The sequence below is a fragment of the Pristis pectinata genome, chromosome 10 (assembly GCF_009764475.1).
Source record: "Pristis pectinata isolate sPriPec2 chromosome 10, sPriPec2.1.pri, whole genome shotgun sequence".
Taxonomy (NCBI): Eukaryota; Metazoa; Chordata; class Chondrichthyes; order Rhinopristiformes; family Pristidae; genus Pristis; species Pristis pectinata.
This window is the reverse complement of record NC_067414.1, coordinates 83,355,504-83,375,668: the sequence shown is the minus strand read 5'-3', so window position 1 is coordinate 83,375,668 and position 20,165 is coordinate 83,355,504. Positions and strand designations below refer to the sequence as shown.

At 42.4% G+C, this 20,165-nt stretch overlaps 1 protein-coding gene across 1 annotated transcript in view; it reads left to right on the top strand.

The window, feature by feature from the left end:
- Positions 1 to 16,737, top strand: part of ostm1 (osteoclastogenesis associated transmembrane protein 1) — a 56,268-nt gene extending 39,531 nt beyond the window's left edge. The window contains exons 7-11 of the mRNA XM_052025441.1: positions 3,260 to 3,374; positions 9,268 to 9,365; positions 12,423 to 12,548; positions 13,719 to 13,884; positions 15,037 to 16,737. Of these exons, the coding sequence (XP_051881401.1) occupies positions 3,260 to 3,374; positions 9,268 to 9,365; positions 12,423 to 12,548; positions 13,719 to 13,884; positions 15,037 to 15,080 (549 nt within the window). The 3' untranslated portion in view covers positions 15,081 to 16,737. The remainder of the gene's footprint in view (positions 1 to 3,259; positions 3,375 to 9,267; positions 9,366 to 12,422; positions 12,549 to 13,718; positions 13,885 to 15,036) is intronic.
- Positions 16,738 to 20,165: the final 3,428 nt, after the last annotated feature.

The following is a 20,165-nucleotide window of genomic DNA, read 5'->3' as shown; positions in this document are numbered from 1 at the left end:
CCCTCAATCCTGAAATTTTCAATTTCAGTAACTGTCAAATAATTGCTTAGTGCTTGTGTTTGCAAATGAGGAACAGGAAGGCATCATGAACACAGAGGAAACTATTATTGAATCTAGGACTGGGACTTGCTAAAATTAACACAAACGCAAAGCAGTCATAAAAGTAATAAATCCTCAGGACCAGAAAGTAAGTGAGAATGTTGCCAATGTCCTAACTAATTATTACAGCATTCTTACCATTTGGGAATAGAAAGGGAGACCAGAAAATAATAGACCAGCAACCTAATGCCTATTATTGCAAATTTGCTACAGTTTGTAGTTCAGAATAATGTGACTAAATACTTTGAAAATTCTTTGATCAATGAGAGCCAGCATGGATTTATAAAAGTTTGAATTTTTTTTTTGAAGCAGTGCTTAAGGAAGTATACAAGACAACATTCGGTGATGTTATTTGTATAGACTTCCAGGCGGCATTTGATAAAATCTCACATAAGAGACATTGAACCTCATTAGAACTGACCTGAACATGAAATGGGCTGGAGAGACAGAGTGGGGATAATGGGAAAATATTCACATTAGCAGGATGTAATCAATGAGGACCCACAAGGATCTGTTATGACAACAACCATTTACCATTTTTATAACTATAATTTTTACAACAATTTACAAAAGCAAAGTATTGTGGTTGTTGGAAATTTGACATAAATATTCCCGGGTTTCTCTTTCCACAGATGCTGCCTGACCATCCAGATAGTGGTATTAAATTGCAAAGATATATTGAGCAATGGGAAAAAATAGTGGTAAATGGATTTTTAGCAAATATAAATGTGAAATCATCCACTTCATATCTAATAGAGAAGAATATTCTAAGTGATGGAAAAACTCAAAGCAGTGCCCACAGGGGTACAGGGTTATTAAAATGTCATGGATTAGTAAAGAAAGGAATTTAAAAAAAAACGCACATGGAATTGCTGACCTTTCGATGTAGACTGGAACACAAGGGGACAGAAGTTGTTGCAGCATTTCAAGGCTACTATATGGGTATATACCTCCATTCAGCTATCATTTTGAATAGATCATCAGAGCTTGTGGCTTATCCCTCTTCCTCAATTCCATTAACAGTCTGTTTTTGGTTCTCGGGTTTATGCTTCCCTTTATCATCCAAAAACATGGAGTCAGCTATGTGTAACTGATGACATCTTGTTCTCCTTGCAAAATGCTTCAACCCTTCTACTGGTTATAGAATGGCATTACAAGATAGTTATTGCGTAGGAGGCCATTCAGTCCATTAAATCTGTGCTAGCTCCTAGAAGAGCATTTAGTGCCTTAATATTGTTAAACAACTTGATCAACCAACTGTAGTTTGCTCCAATTTAAAAGCTGGAATGACTGAAATGAAGTTCTTTGGCACAACACCAATTCCAATTAATTTCTCCAGGTTGAACCAGACTAATTGAAGTCACGGTACCCATTTCAACACCATCATAATAATCACAAATATCCATTTCACCTTGGCTCATCTGCTGTTGAAAATCTTAAGTTTTAACTATATCATCTGGCATCCAAAATTGCACTCTACAAAACTTTTCTGAACCCTATCCTACACTAGTTCTCCAAATTCCACCTTTGATAGAAAATGCTCATGTCTTCATTCGTCTGCAACTTCCAGCTCTCTATAGTATCTCATCACTAAACAAAAGAAATCTCCATTCCTGTTGTGTTCCTATCTGTTCATCCTCCATTCCTCTCTGTTCATCATAACATTGATAGGTGAAGTTTCCATCTAAACCTCTGCACCTTTCTCTAAGTTTCCACCTTAAAGCAAATTTTTACCGTGAAGTTTTTTTGTCACCCCTCCTAATTATTTGACTGGAGAATTTTTTAACCTGATTACGCGGCTGCGATACTCCTTGGAATATTATCTTGAAGGCGTCCTATAAATTTGTATTGAAAGAATGGGAAATTAGACTCTCAGTCTCTCTAGGCTGATATCATGATACATTTGTTTCTTGTTGCTTTGGCAGGATGTTATGCAGGTCTTTCTGAAGAGTTTTTCATTATTGGAGGAGATATTAATGGAATTGACCATTGAAAATGACTGTTCATGGCTGGTCATTGATATTGCATTGCAGATGTTTGGCTGGAGTGTCCTGAGGAACTGCTGCATTGAGGTTGTAGAAAATTTGAATCCTGGCCGAAGCCTGAATCATCATTCTCTATCAGAATGACTCCAGCTGCTGATTTCTCTTTTGACTTGTTTAGGATATATGCAGAGCTTCAATTTCTTTACAAGAACAATTGTCTCTGGCACCTTATGATGTGAAGCTACTAGTTGTACATGGCACTTGCAGAGCACACTTTTTCAGGTGATATTTTAAATGCAAGTTTCCTTTGATGTAGAATCATAGAATTGTTCAGCACGTGAGGCCATTCAACTTATTTCTGCCAGTTCTTTGCAGAGCAATCAAGTCAGTGCCATTTCCATATTTTTTTTTCTCTTTTGCCCCTCCATTTCACTTATGAAAGACCTAATTGACATTGTTTCCACCACACTTGCAGTGGGTTTCAGATCATAACCCACATTCTGTAGAATTTTTTAGTTTTTAATATTTCCTTTATTTTTATTCTGTCACTTTAAATCTCAAGTGATAATCTAAGAAATTAGCCATTTGCACAGTGATGGCATGAATGTGCTCCCTGTAGCAGTAAACCCAAATGAATACACCACCAGGATACTCTGACAATGTCAGCAGTTCTGTATTATTTAGAAGGATGCAAGAGTCTCATTTTACTAAAACAGGAAAAGAGAAGGTTCTGCAGAATACACTGAAATATGTTATATTTCTCCAATTGGTGAAAATTGAGCAATAACGGAAACCATGTGATTTCCTTAAAATTCATCAGCGATATGCAGTTACAGTCAGGAACCTGCTTGTGGAGCTGACAAGCCATTTCCAGCAATATGTATTTTTAATAATTAGCAAGTATATTTGCAGTTCTGTAGACAAGCCGCATATTCTGGTAATGGTTCTGGAGTTTTAATTTTGAGATGTGTACTACCACTCCTAATTCCATACACAGAAATGGACTTCAGAAATCTCAACTTGAGTATCTCCTACATGTTAAGTGGGTCATTCTTATCAGTATACTGAATGGAAATTAACTGCATTTTAATACTTGGGTTGTTGAAGCAATTTTGTGCTGCTCCATTAATTGAACTCTACCTTGTATTTATGCAAATAATTTCTGGCTTTTTCAGAAAGATTCGGGCAACGTTAGTTGTTCGACACAACTTTTGAGATCCGATCGTTTGCAAATAGTCCTGAAGACACAGAAGTTTCTGCAGCAACTTTGGACTGGCTCTCAGTGTGATGGTATGCTTGCTTTCAATCCACAGTAGAGTATTGGTTCCTTTTCAGTAATGTTATACTGATATAATGGCTTGCGTATTCATGCCTATCATACTTTTGGTTTTCCTGTCCTTTCTGGTGAATGTGGTTGCACCATGATGCATGGAGGATTTCATATGAGGTGTTTTGTCTAGCTTTTTAATTTGATTGGGCAACCTACCCATGGACTTACTGTCTTCCTGTAATATGACAATTCTCTCTTTCCTATGTTAAACCTTCCATTACAGTTGTACATGATCCTAACTAAATGAGCAATGGGAAATAATTTGTTGCAGTATAAAAGGAACTTTTTTATCCATTAAATGATTTTACTCCCTTTTAATATTAGTCTTAGCTAGGTTTATTTTAGCTGATTAGTTTAGTCTTTGGCATCAACTGTACCAATATTTTGGAGAGTTTTGAATTGCTCTATGTACAATAGTAATATAAAAAGTGTATATAAGAATGTTAACTTCAAATATCCAGGGATGTAGCAAGTAGTGGAATCAGTTAATTTGGTATCTATGGATTGGGAAGTTGTCAACCCTCTGAACCTTGATCATTTTCCACTTTATGTTGGCATACAGAGATATCTTTGGAGGTGGCAAGCAGGGTTCAATTAGCCAGGTTCAAAGTGGATAATTAGGAGTTATGGAAAAATAATAAAATGGCAACTGGCTATCTCTATGCATATGACCATTTTTCTAGCTAAGTTATTACTAAAACACTGATTTTGGTATGTAGTTTGTTTGAGACTTCCAATTACCCAAACCTATGAAACAAGGCTACGAAACTCGCAATCAAAATCACTTCACTTACTTCACCTCATCACACTGTGAAAACGAATGACAATTTTTTTTAAAGAAAGGAGTCATTTAAAAATAGCTGCTTACATAACTGGAATAAGGATTCTGTAGCGGTTGCTACCGCGGAATAAAACAAGACGCTAGTCGGAGGATTGTCGAACAGAAGTGGTTTATTTTCCCGCCTTGCGCGGGCCCTTTAAGGGAGACTGTTCCCGCCCAATGAAACCAGCAATGACGTAAGTATTACGTCATTAAGACTTTCCCGCGTGCGGGTTCTCCCCGTCGCTCGGAAAGATGAGGCCCACTGCCATCTTGGGCCTTGTCGCTCCGACGCCGCGCGACCCGACTGCCGAGCTGGTTCGCCCGACTAAACGGTGAGTCGCCACACAACCGCCCCCCCAGAACCGGCGATACAGTCCCCAAGGTCCGTGGGCTGTGCCAGCTGCCGCTTAGGGGGCCGGCCTCTGCGTCGCGGCGTTGCAACCTCGACAGGTTGTTGCAGATCCAAATGGGCCGGTTTGAGGCGGTCCGCCATGAAAACCTGTTCCCTGCCTCCAATGTCCAAAATAAAGGTGGATCCGTTATTCCGTATGACTCGGAATGGTTCCTCATATGGTCGTTGCAATGGCGCCCGAGGTGTGCCCCTGCGAACGAAAACAAACTTACAGTCCCGTAGTTCCTTGGGCTGGCAGGATGGGGCTTGACCGTGCCGTGAGGTGGGAATCGGGGCCAAGTTGCCAAGCTTCTCGCGCAGTCTTTGCAGGACTGCTGGGGGTTGTTCCCCTTGGTCCCGAAGGGCAGGTATGAAATCCCCGGGGACAACTAGGGGCGCCCCGTACACAAGCTCAGCTGACGAAGTGCGGAGGTCTTCTTTGGGGGCAGTGTGTATGCCGAGCAGGACCCAAGGCAGCTCGTCAACCCAGTTAGGACCCTTCAGGCGGGCCATCAAGGCCGATTTCAGATGGCGGTGAAAACGTTCCACCAACCCGTTTGATTGAGGATGGTAGGCCGTGGTGGTGTGCAGCTGCGTCCCTAGCAGGTTCGCTAATGCAGCCCAGAGACTGGAAGTGAATTGGGTGCCTCTGTCTGAAGTGATGTGGGCCGGAACACCAAAACATGAGACCCAAGTTGTGAGCAGCGCCCGGGCGCAGGAATCAGTTGTGATGTCAGTCAGGGGGGTTGCCTCAGGCCACCTCGTGAACCGGTCCGCAATGGTAAGGAGGTACCGGGCTCCTCTTGAAACCGGCAGAGGGCCCACGAGGTTGACGTGTATGTGGTCGAACCTCCTACAGGTAGGCTTGAACTGCTGTGGTGGGACCTTGGTGTGTCACTGGATTTTTGACGTCTGGCAGTGCGGACAAGTCCTGGCCCACTCACTGACCTGTTTGCGCAGGCCATGCCAGACAAACTTGCTGGCAACCAGTCGGACGGTAGATCTGATGGACGGGTGCGCCAACCCATGTACCGAGTCAAAAACACGTCTCCGCCAGGCTGCAGGGACTATAGGGCAGGGCTGACCAGTCGCAACGTCGCAAAGTAGGGTCCGCTGACCTGGACCAACCAAGAAATCTCGGAGCTGCAGACCCGAGACTGCGGTTCTGTAGCTGGGCAGTTCGTCGTCGGCTTGCTGTGCGTCAGCTAGGGCCGTGTAGTCGACACCCAAAGATAGGTTGTGGATGGTTGGTCTGGAAAGTGCATCAGCAACGACATTATCCTTTCCGGAGACATGTTGGATGTCAGTTGTGAATTCGGAAATGTAGGATAAATGTCTCTGCTGACGAGCTGACCAGGGATCGGAGACTTTGGAGAAGGCAAAGGACAGAGGCTTATGATCGGTGAAAGCGGTGAAAGGCCTGCCTTCTAGAAAGTATCGGAAATGCCGGACCGCCAGATACAGTGCTAGAAGTTCCCGATCAAAAGCGCTGTACTTCAGTTCGGGTGGTCTAAGGTGCTTGCTGAAAAATGCCAAGGGTTGCCAGCAGCCTTCGAGTAGCTGTTCCAGTACCCCACCCACCGCGGTGTTGGACGCGTCTACCGTGAGGGCAGTCGGGACGTCAGTCCTCGGGTGTACAAGCATCGTGGCGTCTGCCAGGGCGTCTTTGGCCTTAACGAAAGCAGCCGCAGCCTCGTCAGTCCAGGTGATGTCCTTGCCCTTACCAGCCAGCAGCGAGAACAGAGGGCGCATGATATGGGCTGCTGCAGGGATGAACCAATGGTAAAAGTTGACCATCCCAAGGAATTCCTGTAGGCCTTTGACTGTGTCGGGGCGGGCAAAATGGCGGATAGCATCCACCTTGGCGGGTAGAGGTGTTGCCCCGTCGCTGGTGATTTTGTGGCCGAGGAAATCGATAGAGTCAAGTCCGAATTGGCACTTGGACGGGTTGATCGTGAGGCCGAAATCGCGGAGGCAGGAATACAGCTGGTGGAGGTGGGAAAGGTGTTCCTGGCGGTTACGGCTGGCGATCAGTATGTCATCTAAGTAAATGAACACGAAGTCCAGGTCTCGGCCTACCGCGTCCATCAGCCGCTGGAAGGTCTGCGCGGCGTTCTTAAGGCCGAACGGCATCTGAAGGAATTCGAACAGGCCGAATGGGGTGATAATCGCAGTTTTGGGGACGTCATCCAGATGGACCGGGATTTGGTGGTATCCCCTAACGAGGTCCACTTTGGAAAAGATGCGGGCCCCATGTAAGTTCGCTGCGAAGTCCTGGATGTGAGGGATGGGATAGCGGTCCGGGGTGGTGGCGTCATTCAGCCTGCGGTAGTCGCCGCAGGGCCTCCACCCTCCGGTGGCTTTGGGGACCATGTGCAGGGGGGAGGCCCAGGGGCTGTCTGACCTGCGAACAATCCCCAGCTCCTCCATGTGACGGAACTCTTCCTTTGCCAGGCGGAGCTTGTCTGGAGGTAATCGTCGTGCTCGGGCATGAAGGGGTGGCCCTGTAGTAATGATGTGGTGTCATACCCTGTGTTTGGGCCTAGAATTTGTAAACAAAGGTGCCAAAATTGATGGGAATTCGGCTAGGAGCTTGGCGAAATCATCGCCAGAAAGGGAAATGGAGTCCAGGCGCAGGGCTGGTGGGGTGATTTCTCCCAGGGGATAGGTCTGGAGAGTGCTAGAGTGGACTAACCGCTTCCTTCGCAGGTCGACTAACAGGTTGTGGGCCCGAAGGAAATCGGCTCCTAGGAGTGGTCGGGCGACAGTGGCAAGGGTAAAGGACCAGGTAAAACGGCTGCCGCCAAATTGTAATTGAAGTCTACGGGTGCCGAAAGACCGTATCGTTGTACCGTTGGCGGCATTGAGTAGAGGACCTGGTGGCCTGGCACGAGTGTCGCGGCCGGTCGGGGGCAAAATACTGACCTCCGCTCCAGTATCAACGAGGAAACGCCGTCCAGATTTCTTGTCCTGAATGAAGAGGAGGCTCTGTCAGCGGCGGCTGGCCCTGGTGTTTCCCTGAAACTTGCAGGGTGGGCGGCATCGACGGGCGTCCGCACCCCACCTCTGATGGTAGAAGCACAGCTGGTCACCCGTGTCGTCGTCTGCGTTCCTGGGGTGCGGCTGCTCGGTTGCTGGGGCCGGGCGAGGCGGGCGTTGGGCTCGCGGCCTGGTGATTTGACTGACGGACGAACCGCTCTCGCGCTTGGCCCTCCACAGGACATCTGCCCGGGCGGCCACCTCACGGGGGTTGCTGAAGTCGGCTTCAGCTAACAAGTGGATGTCATCGGGGAGCTGTTCGAGGAAGGCCTGTTCGAACATCAGGCATGGCTTGTGTCCCTCGGCCAATGCCAGCATCTCATTCATTAGGGCGGATGGGGATCTGTCCCCCAGGCCATCCAGATGAAGCAGGCAGGCGGCGCGCTCACGATGGGAGAGGCCGAAGGTCCTAATCAAAAGGTCTTTGAAAGCCGGGTACTTATCTTCCTCTGGAGGTGACTGGATGAAGTCTCCAACCTGGGCAGCTGTCTCTTGGTCCAGAGAGCTAACCACATGGTAGTACTTCGTGGAGTCGGAGGTGATCTGCCGAAGGTGGAATTGCACTTCGGCCTGGTCAAACCAGACGCTGGGCCGAAGTGTCCAAAAGGTGGGCAGCTTGAGGGCCACTGCGTTGGCTGCTGCGCTGTCGTCCATTGCGCGGGTCCAAAAGCCGTTTGGACCGTCGGGGTCACCAATGTAGCGGTTGCTACCGCGGAATAAAACAAGACGCTAGTCGGAGGATTGTCGAACAGAAGTGGTTTATTTTCCCTCCTTGCGCGGGCCCTTTAAGGGAGACTGTTCCCGCCCAATGAAACCGGCAATGATGTAAGTATTACGTCATCAAGACTTTACTGCGCATGGTTCTCCCTGTCGCTCGGAAAGACGAGGCCCGCCGCCATCTTGGGCCTCGTCGCTCCGACGCCGCGCAACCCGACTGCCGAGCTGGTTCGCCCGACTAAACGGTGAGTCGCCACAAGTCCGTCTTTTGGTTTGATAAGGTGGAGCAGGTAATTTGCGTGAAGCATTACAAACAGCAGAGACCTACAGTTATATTTGAGTTTGGAAAAGCTCAAAGTATATGTTTATGAAGATGACAGGTTACAAATTATTTCCCAAAGCAACGTGTTGCCAATCATAGTCTGATCTTACAATTAAATACAGTATTGTGAATGTGCAGCTGCTCATTTTGACATGCTATGAATTTCATATTGATTTATTGAGAATATGAGCTCTTAAAAATATTCTACTCTCAGTGGAAATTATTGGAGTTTATTTAGCCTGAAAGTTGCTCAAGCTTCTTTAAAGTACACCCTAGTGTGAATAAGTTTAATTTTTTTTACTTTTCTTGACAGTAAATTCTGTATGGTGTAAGGCTTTTCGCCAGGTTTACCATAAGATTTCAAGTTGAGGAAAAGTTTGATTTGAAATTACTTATTTGTTAACCTGAATACTGGTTTCCTTTCATAAATGGTTTTTATTGCAATCTTTGTCCTGAAGTTTAAAATATGTTCTGTAATTTTAATTCCAGATATGATGTGACTAAACATTTAATTTTTTTATTTGCTAACCTGATGTCCTTTTTTTCTTCCCCCTTCAACAGCTTGTTTGAATGAAAACAAAACGGCACTATCAACTGACACTGTAATCTTTAAGAAGTTGCTGAATGATACTCTGACTTGTTTTGAACAACACTCTTTGGTAAATCACTTATGAAAACCATTTGTTCTGCTTTTCTCTGTGGGGTTTGGTAATGAATTAACAGTTCTATAAGCAGTGAATGCACGTTTTCTGTTTTTTGTCTGGGCCTGATGTCACTTTGGTAATCAGCTTGGTCAAATTAATTCTGAGACCATTATGTAGACAATGTAGCATAATTCAGCCTGGTCTTCCATACCTGTCTTCCTATCACTCCAGCTCATAGAGAATATGCTTTTATTGGAATTTTTGTAGATAGTTGAGATGATAACTACTTTTTGGAGGAGCTATTAAGTTTCTTCTGTGCCAACACTGGTACATAAATTCCAAGCTTGTAAGAAACCAATCTGCAAAAAGACAATAGTTACAATGGCTGTGAAAGATAAGAAATTAAAACATCCAGTCAAAGGGGAAAGAAAGATGCTCAAGTTTTCAATAATTCATCTATACTATTCCAGAAAATAAAACTGTGATAAAATTCTATCATTCATGTGCTGAATTTAAATGTATAAGATTACTTGCACTCCAGTGGAACAGCTTTTAGGAAATATTTGTGCTGAGTGCATTCATAGCAAATGCAACCTGTCATTAAAATTCCATTTTATTCAGCAGAGTTGGTACTAAAATATTCATTAGCTTATTGCAGTGTATTTGCTCAGAAAGTGGGGTAGAGAGATTGTGTAAAGTGCATTAAATACAGGATAGGATTTCTCCCTTAGTTTAGTAATTGAAATCAAGGAAAAATGAAAGGGGAGAGAGTCTGAATTGACATAAGTGAAGTGACAGTCATTAATTTGAGGTGCCTGTTGAATACTAAGCATCTCCAGCTAACGACTAAAACCAAGGGGTTATTTTCCTGAAAAATGCAACATGGAGTTGGTTCAAGTTGCATCTGATAATTATGGACAAATGTCATTTGGCTCATCATTAGAGAGATCATGGCAATCATTATTGTGGCATCCAGTTGTTTCTTTAATTATTCCAATGTTTTTGTTTCCACACTTTTATCATTTTGAAGCGTTACTGATTTTGAAATGGCCTTTTGAATTAGTCTCCCAGTGTATGTATCCTTCATAATCTTGTAAAGCTAAAAGGTCTCATACTCTTCCCAGGCTGGAAAGCCAAGATCACATTTTTTTCCATCCTAAACTTTGTATGTATGGCTTATCTTACTCTTTTGTAGTATCTTACAATTGATTACGTTCAAATTTTGTCACTACATGGCCCACTTGCCTACATTGTCCAATTCACTCTAATTTCTTCTGATTTCTTCCCCTACTAATTTGATATGATTTGTAAATTTGATCACTTTGCATTGAATTTTTAAAGGTCTTAGAACTGAATCTTTGGACACAGAGATTTTCTAACCACATTCCCAAACCTCCCTTCTTGTACAGTACACAAGATTTTTACTCTTAAATCAATTTAACTTGATTGCTTACCCTGTTCCCACAAGTTTAATAGTATTTTACATGGCAATTTCTCTAAAGTTTTTGCATATTTCAGCCTAATCACCATCACTTTCATCTTTCCAAAGTGCTTCAAAATATCTATAGCCTCCCCAAATTCTGTACAATTGCGTTCCTATCCCTGCCTCGTACTGAATCAGAGGAATGCCACAAATGACATTGTGTGTTCTGACATGGGTAATTTTTGTCAACGTATATGTAACTTCAAAAAAATCCAGTTCACTGTGTCAAAACCATCAGTGTTTAATGTCTGCACAAAACAATAATACCTGCTTAAAATTTTTTTTGTGAATTTTAAGCAATTCAATTATCCCTTGTCTCCTTTCAAGAGAGAAAGATTTAATGCAAGCAATCTTCCCTTAAAGACATTCCCATTGTTTTGTCCTCCAAGACTAAATATTTATTAGAGAACAAAACCCACACCCAGCTTTCCAAACACACTAGGTTAAGTAATAGTCATGTATTCTGGTTAAGTGGTATTCAGTATTTGCTGAGTAACATCAATGTCTAAGGTTTTAAATGTTAATTAAGTTGATTGATGTAACCCAGTAAAATAACTTATTCTTTTATATTGTCGAGCATATTTTAATTGAGTGCTCGAGCATAACTTCAATGTTGGCTTATTTTTTTTTGTGTTAGCTTCAAAAGGTTTAATTTTCAATCTGCCAGGTATCCTTTTCTCATGGCTATATACTAAAGTTGCATTATTTTCCATTGTCAAAAATTACAACTACGTTTTGACAATTCTGACTATATCATTTCAAGCCATTACAGACTCCAGTTCTGAGATTTTGATCCAATCTTTGAGTGTGTGTAGCGCGCACGCACGCACGCACACACACACACACACACACACACACACACACACACACAGTCCTATTTCTCTTCTGGCTTCTTTTGACCGTGTGTTTGTGTGAACCCACATCAATGTATTTACTAACTTCTGGGCAGTAATCTGTTACATAGACATAGAACACCACAGCACAGCACAGTACAGGCCCTTCGGCCCACAATGTTGTGCCGACATTTTATCCTGCTCTAAGATCTATCTAACCCTTCCCTCCCACATAGCCCTCCACTTCTCTATCATTCATGTGTCTATCTAAGAGTCTCTTAAATGTCTCTAATGTATCTGCCCCCACCACCTCTGCAGGCAGTGAGTTCCATGCACCCACCACTCTCTGTGTAAAAAAAAAACTACCCCTGACATCCCCCTTATACCTTCCTCCAATCACCTTAAAATTATGTCCCCTCATATTAGCCATTGTCACACAGGGAAAAAGTCTCTGACTGTCCACTCGATCTACGCCTCTTATCATCTTGTACACCTCTATCAAGTCACCTCTCATCCTCCTTTGCTCCAAAGAGAAAAGCCGTAGCTCACTCAACCTATCCTCACAAGACATGCTCTCCAATCCAGGCAGCATCCTGGTAAATCTCCTCTGCACCCTCTCTAAAGGTTCCACATCCTTCCTATAATAAGGCAAACAGAACTGAACACAATATTCGACCTTGTATAGCACATGTGTTGACTGGGTGCTCTAAACTTTTGCATTGTGAAACTATTATGATATTCATTTCTGTTTTGTAGAAACACCCAGTTCATAGTAACCATTCAGATCTTTGCATTAAGTGCAAAGTTTCTTACAATAATTTGACTGAATACTATGGTAGAATGGAAACAAACAAGAACCTGTGCATAGACATCATTGATGAAGTAAGTACATTGAAAATTGTAATGTTCATTGTTGTGCTGCCAAAAGACTCTTAACAACTTAAGGTAGAAGGTGCTGCAAATATTCAGCAAGTTGAGTAGCATCTGTGGAGAAGGAAACTAAAATAAACATATGTGAAACTGATAACTCTACTTGTCCAGAGTTGCTGCTTGAATTTAGTGTAGTTTGCTTTTATATTTTAAAACCTGTTCTGATGCAAGAGTCATTCAGCATATTTAAGGTGGTTCTTAGTCTTGTTCTCGTATGTTTATGACATAGAAGGAAGCCTTTCAACTCATTAAGTTTACGATGGTTCTTGGAGCAACCCAGTCAATCCCATAGGAAACTGACACACCCTGGGGAAGCCCATGTGGTCAGAAAGAACATACAAATGTGACTCAAGCTGGGTTGCTGGAGCTGTGAGGCAGCAGCACTACCTGTTAAACCACTCTGCTGCCTTGGAACAATACAGCACAGGAACAGACTCTTTGGCCCACGATGTTTGTGCCGATTATGATGTTAATTTAAAGTACTCCCATCTGCTCTGTCCTCTGACTGTTCATATGCCTGTCTAAATGCATGTTAAGTGTTGCTATTGTATCTGCTTCCACCACCTCCCTGGCAGCGGGTTCCAGGCACCTACCACTCTCTGTAAAAAGAAAAAAAACCATCATGGTCTTTTTCATGGGTCAGTGCATTCCTGACTTCCAGCAATGCATTAATTACAGGCTGTCCCTGGGTTATGAGCACCTGACTTATGGATGCCTGTGCCTATGAAGGAGCAAATGTTAAATCCAAAAGTCTGATGCACGTACATGTGTTCGTTCCTACGAAGTACAGAACTAGTTTCTGTTCTCTCTTCACTTTTAGTAATTTTCTTTCTTATTAGTCTTGTGTTCTTTTGATGCCATTCATTACAAAACTGTAGAGGTATGGTTATTTTAAGTGATTTTGTGTATTTTCTGACTTACTGACAAAGTAAACTTATGGTCATCTGTAAAAATGGAACCTGTTTGCTACCTGGGGATGACTTGTTCATATTTTTATAAATGCTGTTGTCATTATTACTTTGCAAAATATTTGAAAAGCTGATCATGTTATCTCATTTATTTTGGCCTCAACAGTTTGATGTCTTCAAAAAAAAATTATTTTATTGTGTTTGGTGTTTTCAGATGAATTTGACACGGCAGCTATGGAGCAAAACTTATAACTGCACTATCCGTGACAGTGATATCGTTCCAGTTATTGCGGTTTCAACATTTCTTCTTTTTCTACCAGTTATCTTCTATCTCAGCAGCTTCCTTCACTCTGAGCAGAAGAAATTGAAGCTTATAGAGCGTGAGTACATGCTATTCTCTGGAACTTCATGGTTTTCAACTGAAGCTAACTGCTAACAAACTTTTACTTGTCTATGCTGTCTAACTGGTATTTATGTGTGAACTTCATTCTTCAATTCCTATACAAGAAGGATGACCAGATTTGGTTCTGCCAAAATGGTTTGCATGAAAATTCACAAACAGAGCCCCTTTCCAAATATAGCATACTTGATTTTTTTTTACCAAAGACTAAAGTTTGGGCTCTGAGTGTTGATTGATATCAAAATAATAATGCAAATGAGGAGGTGCAGTTATTCTGGTGGAGGAGGGAGTCCACAGCAGAAACAGGGATAGATGCAACTGGCAGCCAGGTGACAGCATTCAATGTTAGAAGACCTATCTCAATAGGCAAAAAAAATTGGGTAGCAAAGCATTTCAACCAGCACAGTGAAATGCAGTTTTATTGTGAATATATCAGATTGTACAACTATGAATTATTTTCATTCAGTGCACTCATTGATTTGACATGTTGACAAAGTGGTAGGGTACCAAATTAGAGAAGGAAACATTCCATTCTTTAATTTCTGATCTCTTGCAGAGCAGTAAAAAAGCTACTAAAAAGCATTAGGTTTTCCGAAGTAAGTCCAGGGTCAACCCTTCCATTGCTGTTGCCATATAAAATTCTGAGAGGATTTGACAAGTGGATTTGAGAGTCTGCTCTTTTGGAGAGTTTAGTAAAGAGACCAAAGCCTCAAGTTAATCGATTGGCTACCTTACAACTGAGATGTGAAGATGTTTTTTTTTTCCCCCCTCAGTGTTGTGAAACTTGGAAATTTCTGCACCGTCGTAGGCTCTGGATGCTCATAGTTATACAGCACGGAAATGGGCCTGTTTGGCTCAATTCGTCCATGCCAACTAAGATGTCTATTTGAGTTAGTCCCATTTGCCTGCATTAGGCCCATATCTCCAAGGTCAGTTCTTGAGTATATTTCAGACCAGGATCAATAGGTTTTTGAACACAAAAATTGGTGAAGGCTGGAAAATAGAGTTGAATGGAAATCATCATGTAATTAAATGGTGGAGCAGCCTTTAAAGGCCACATAGACTGATAGGGCATTTTTAATGTGTTTTCTTAAAGTAACTGAATAGTTCAACTTCTGTTACTTATTTGCAGCTAAACGTCTGAAACATTCCAGCAGCAACAGCAGCACACATTGAAGAAAGATTTTCCTGAAAGTTTGCTGATCTGTTAATATTGACCAGGAAGAATATTGTGCATGGAACAAAAGATGAGGGTTTGTAACAGCTATGAGAATGTGGTCTTTGCACCTTTACATCTTCATAGTTTAATCATTTTGTCAGTATTTAAGAAATTGCATCTACTGAAACTTTGCACTTTGGAAGTGTTCAAGTCTTTTTTTTTCTTTGTGATTGCACAGTATCTTTTGTCCCTTTTTGACCAAGTAAACAGTTTCAGGTAGAGGTTCAAGCCAGACCAGGGTGACCTTAACCATTCACTGCTCAGTCTCATTGGTGACATTTCATTTTTATTTTTGCAATTAGTTTAGTTCTGCTACTGTTGAACTATAACCAAAGTTTGGTAGATCTTAGCTGGCTTCTGATTTAATGTTGGTTGCTACTGTTTACATTTCAAAATAAAGCCATTGCACTGAAAGAACTGAAAACTTAAAGAAATATAGACTATTTACATTTTTGATTAATAACTTCAAAAAGAAGCTGTGAAACACAGCTGAATCAAAGCACACTGGATGTTCCAGAAATGGTCTTCCATCATAGTTTGCTGCCTTTTGTTTAACAATGCTTGAATTTTAAATAATGCACTAATTATGCAAAAAGTAGGAGCACTGTAGTTGCCAATGTGAAGAGTTCTTTTAACTTTCAGCATCTGGACTGCTGATTCTTATTTGTCTTGGAATGAGTAACTTAAAAATACACAGCACAAGTAGTTAACAATGAAAACAATATGGTAAAGGTAGATCTTTAAAAAAATCATTGAGGGAAGCCAAGAATTAGGATAAGGTTAAACAAATTTAGAATTGATAATAAAACAATTAACACCTGATGTCAATAAAATCCCTGGATTTTTTAAGAAACAATTGAATCCTGTGGAGGAGGTTGGAAGACTTGAGTAGAAGCCAAGTGTGGATAAAACAAATGGCTTTCATTATTTGCTTTTAAACTTGTTTTCTTGCAATCAGTGCTTATGTGAAAATTTATTTTTATAATGTGGAAAAAAAAAATTGGATTCTTGTTTCTGTTTAATGTATTTGTGGTTTTTGATAATTTTAGTTGTGTATGAAGTGTTCCATTAACTTTTCTGAATGACGTGTTATTATTTAAATATTCTTCAACATGTTAAGTTTGTTTTTTGCCTGAAACTTAAATGTATCATACTGTGATACATTAATAATTAAAGTGTTTGGGGAAAACATTATCCAAGTGTGGGTTTTTAGAACTTTTCCTCTGCATTGAGATTATCATGAAATTTCAGGCTAAAGCTTTGTTCATACAAACAAAATAAATCCTCTATTTAAGAGTGAAAGGATCGAGTCAGATCAATATTTTCTTTTCCTGTATGACAACCATCTGACCTTTACACATTAATTTCCAAGATTGTGGGCTATTCAGCCTTTGCCTATAATGTTTTTCAACTAAAGCAGCCAACTGGAATACAGTGGGCTGATTTTAAACATGCAACTTGCATGTGAATCCACAAATCCTATTGGACAGAAGATGGCTACCAACATTTCAGCCTTATATCGTGGAACCCAATGTGCAATTGCCAGTGTTGAAGTTGATGTTTGTGGAGTTCCTTGTTCAGTTGTCCACACCAATAAAGATTACATGTGACAGAGCTGCAGAGATTTGATCTAATATGTTGATTGAGATGTTAGCAAGTAATGAATATATAACTATATAAACTATTGCAGTAATTCATATGGTACTTTAAAATTTATGGGATTTTGTTCATGTTTTAATAGATTATGCTTGGTTACTTTGTTCTTGCTGTGCAAGGTGAACAACATGCAGCCTGCTGCATGGCCGGACTGGTCAATCATGACCCATCCACACTTGCTGGAATGCTACCAGAAGCAACAACTTGATCTCTGACACAAGATCCTGATGGTGGAGGGACTGCACAGTACAAATATTTTCTCTGCCAGAAAATGATGAGATGCTTTGATAGCCAACTGGCTGTCAAAAGTTTGTGTCCATGAATGGTTACAGAAGTTAGACATACAATCAAAAACTTAAACTAATTTGATTTTCAAATAAATGCTTAACATTAGAAAACTTTCTATAGTTAAATACATTTTAGCACAGGAACAGGCCCTTCTGCCCACAATGTTGTGCCAAACCAATTATATTAGTAATAAAATGTCCAGCTAAACTAATCCCTTCTGCCCAGTGTCCATATCCTACCATTTCCTTCACATTCATGTGCCTAGCTAAGATCTTGAATGCCTTATTGTGTTTGCCTCTGCCACCACCCTTAAAAAACAAACAAATTACCCCGCACATCTTTGAACTTACCCCTTATCATCTTAAATGCATGCCCTCTGGTATTAGATGTTTCAACCCTGGGGAAAAGATACTGGCCATCTACTCTATCCATGCCTCTCAATCTTATAAACCTCTCAGATCTCCCCTCAGCTTCTGCTGCTCCAGAGAGAATAACCCAAGTTTGTCCAACCTCTCCTCATAGCACATGCCCTCTAATCCAGACAGCATCTTGGAAAACCTCTTCTGCACCCTCTCCAAAGCCTCAACATCCTATAATGGGACAACGAGAACGGAATGCAGTACTCCAGATGCAGCCTAACTAAAGTTTTATAAAGCTGCAGCATAACTTCCTGACTCTCAAACTCAATGTCTCGACTAATGAAGGCAAACATGCCATGTACCACCTTTACCACCCTATCAACCTGTGTAGCCACTTTCAGGGAGCTATGAACTTGGGCCCCAAGATCCCTCTGCTCATTAACACTGTTAAGGGGCTTGCCATTAACAGTGTACTGTCTCTTCGCATTTGATCTCCCAAGGTGTAACACTTCACATTTGGTCATGTTGAACTCCATCTGCCATGTCTCTGCTCATATCTGCAACTGATCTATATCCTGCTGCATCTTTCACCAGTCTCCTACGCTATCCACAATACCACCAATCTTCGTATCATCTGCAAACTTACTAGTCCACCCATGTACATTTTCATCCAGGTCATTTAAATACATCACAAACTGCAGAGGTCCCAGTACAGATCCCTGAGGAACACCACTAGTCACAGACCCCCAGCTAGAACAAGTCCCATCAACCACTACCCTCTGCTACAGGCAAGCCAGTTCAGAACCCAAATAGCCCATTCACCGTGGATCCCATGCATATTAATCTTCTGGGTGAGCCTCCCATGAGGGACCTTGTCAAACGCCTTACTAAAATCCACGTAGACAACATCTACAGCTCTACCTTCATTCACCCTCGTCACTGCATTAAAAAACTCAAGTTAGTAAGCCATGGCTTGCCCTGCATAAAGCTATGCTGACTGTCCCTAATTAGGCTATGGTTTTCCAAATGCTCATAAATCCTATCCCTAAGAATCCTCCCCAGTAATTTCCCTACCACTGATGTGAGACTCATGGTCTGTAGTTACCAGGATTATCCCAGTTTCCCTTCTTGAATACCAGAACAACATTAGCTACTTGCCAATCCTCTGGGACTTTGCCTGTGGCTGAAGAGGACACGAAGATATTGGTCAAGGTCCCAGCAATCTCATCTCTTGCTTCTCAATAACCTGGGGTTTATCCCATCAGGCACTGGGGACATCCACCTTAATGCTCTTTAAGAGACCCAACACTACCTCCTTTTATCTTGAAATGCTCTAGCATATTAGCACACTTTGCACTGATCTCCCTGTCCTCCACATCCTTCTCCTTGGTAAACACTGATGCAAAGTACTCATTAAGGACCTCACCCATAATCTCCACTTCCAAGCACATGTTCCCTCCTTCATCCTTGAGTCCTACCCTCTCCCTAGTTATCCTCTTGCTCTTGATGTATGTATAGAATGCCTTGAGGTTCTCCTTAATCCTACTTGCCAAAGGACTTTTCATGGCCCCTCCTGGCTTTCCCAATTCCCTTAGAGTTCCTTTCTGGCTCCTTTATAATCCTCAAGTGCTCCGTTTGATTCTAGCTTCCTAAGTTTTACGTACATTTCCTTTTTCTTCTTGACTAAATTCACCACCTCTCTCGACATCCAAGGTTCTCTTACCTTTCTATTCTTGTCCTTCCTTCTTACTGGAATATACCTGTCCTGCACTCTGTGCAGTTGATCTTTAAACACCCTCCACATGTCAGATGTGGACTTCTGCCCAAAAATACCTGTTCCCAATTAATTCTCCCTAGTTCCTGCTTGATGGTCTTGTAATTTGCCCTGCTCAGGGATACCATCACCTACGTGCAGGACAGAGGGGTGAACACCTGCCTGGTAAGCTTGGACCAGGAGAAGGCCTTCCACAGGATATCAAACACGTACATGTTGGATGTGCTCTCCAAAATGGGCTTTGGGGAGGGAATCAGGAATTGGATCCAACTGCTCTACACAGACATCCGTAGCGCAGTCCAAATGAATGGGTGGGAAACAGACAGCTTCCCCATTAAGTCTAGAATCAGGCAGGGCTGCCTCTCTCCCATCTTGTTTGTGTGCTGTATAGAACCTTTTGTTGAATCCATCAGAGGGGTGACGTTGCCAGGCAGTGAGGTCACCCAGGTGAAAACCTCCCTGTACATGGACGACGTTGCTGTCTTCTGCTCGGACCCAAGGTCAGTTCACAGATTGATCAGCATCTGCAACCAGTTTGAGTTGGCATCAGGGGCCAGAGTTAACCGCGCGAAGAGGCTATGCTCTTCAGCAACTGGCCTGACCGAATTAACGTCCCCTTCATTGTCAGGCCTGACTACCTGAAGGTGCTGGGGATCTGGTTTGGAGGAGCTGGGGCATGTAACAAAAATTGGTAGGAGCAGATTGGGAAGGTGAAGCAAAAACTGGGACTGTGGGAACGGCACTCCCTATTGATAACTGGGAAGAACTTGGTCATCAGGTGTGAGCTGCTCTTAGGGCTGCTGTACTTGGTGCAGATGTTGCCTGTTCCTCACTCCTCCAGCTTGGAAATCACCCGTGCCATCTTCCAGTTCATCTGGGGATCCAAGATGGAGCGGATCTGATGGGTCACCATGCACAAGTCCCTGGACAGTGGGGGTAAAGGTGTCCCCAGTGTTGCCCTCATC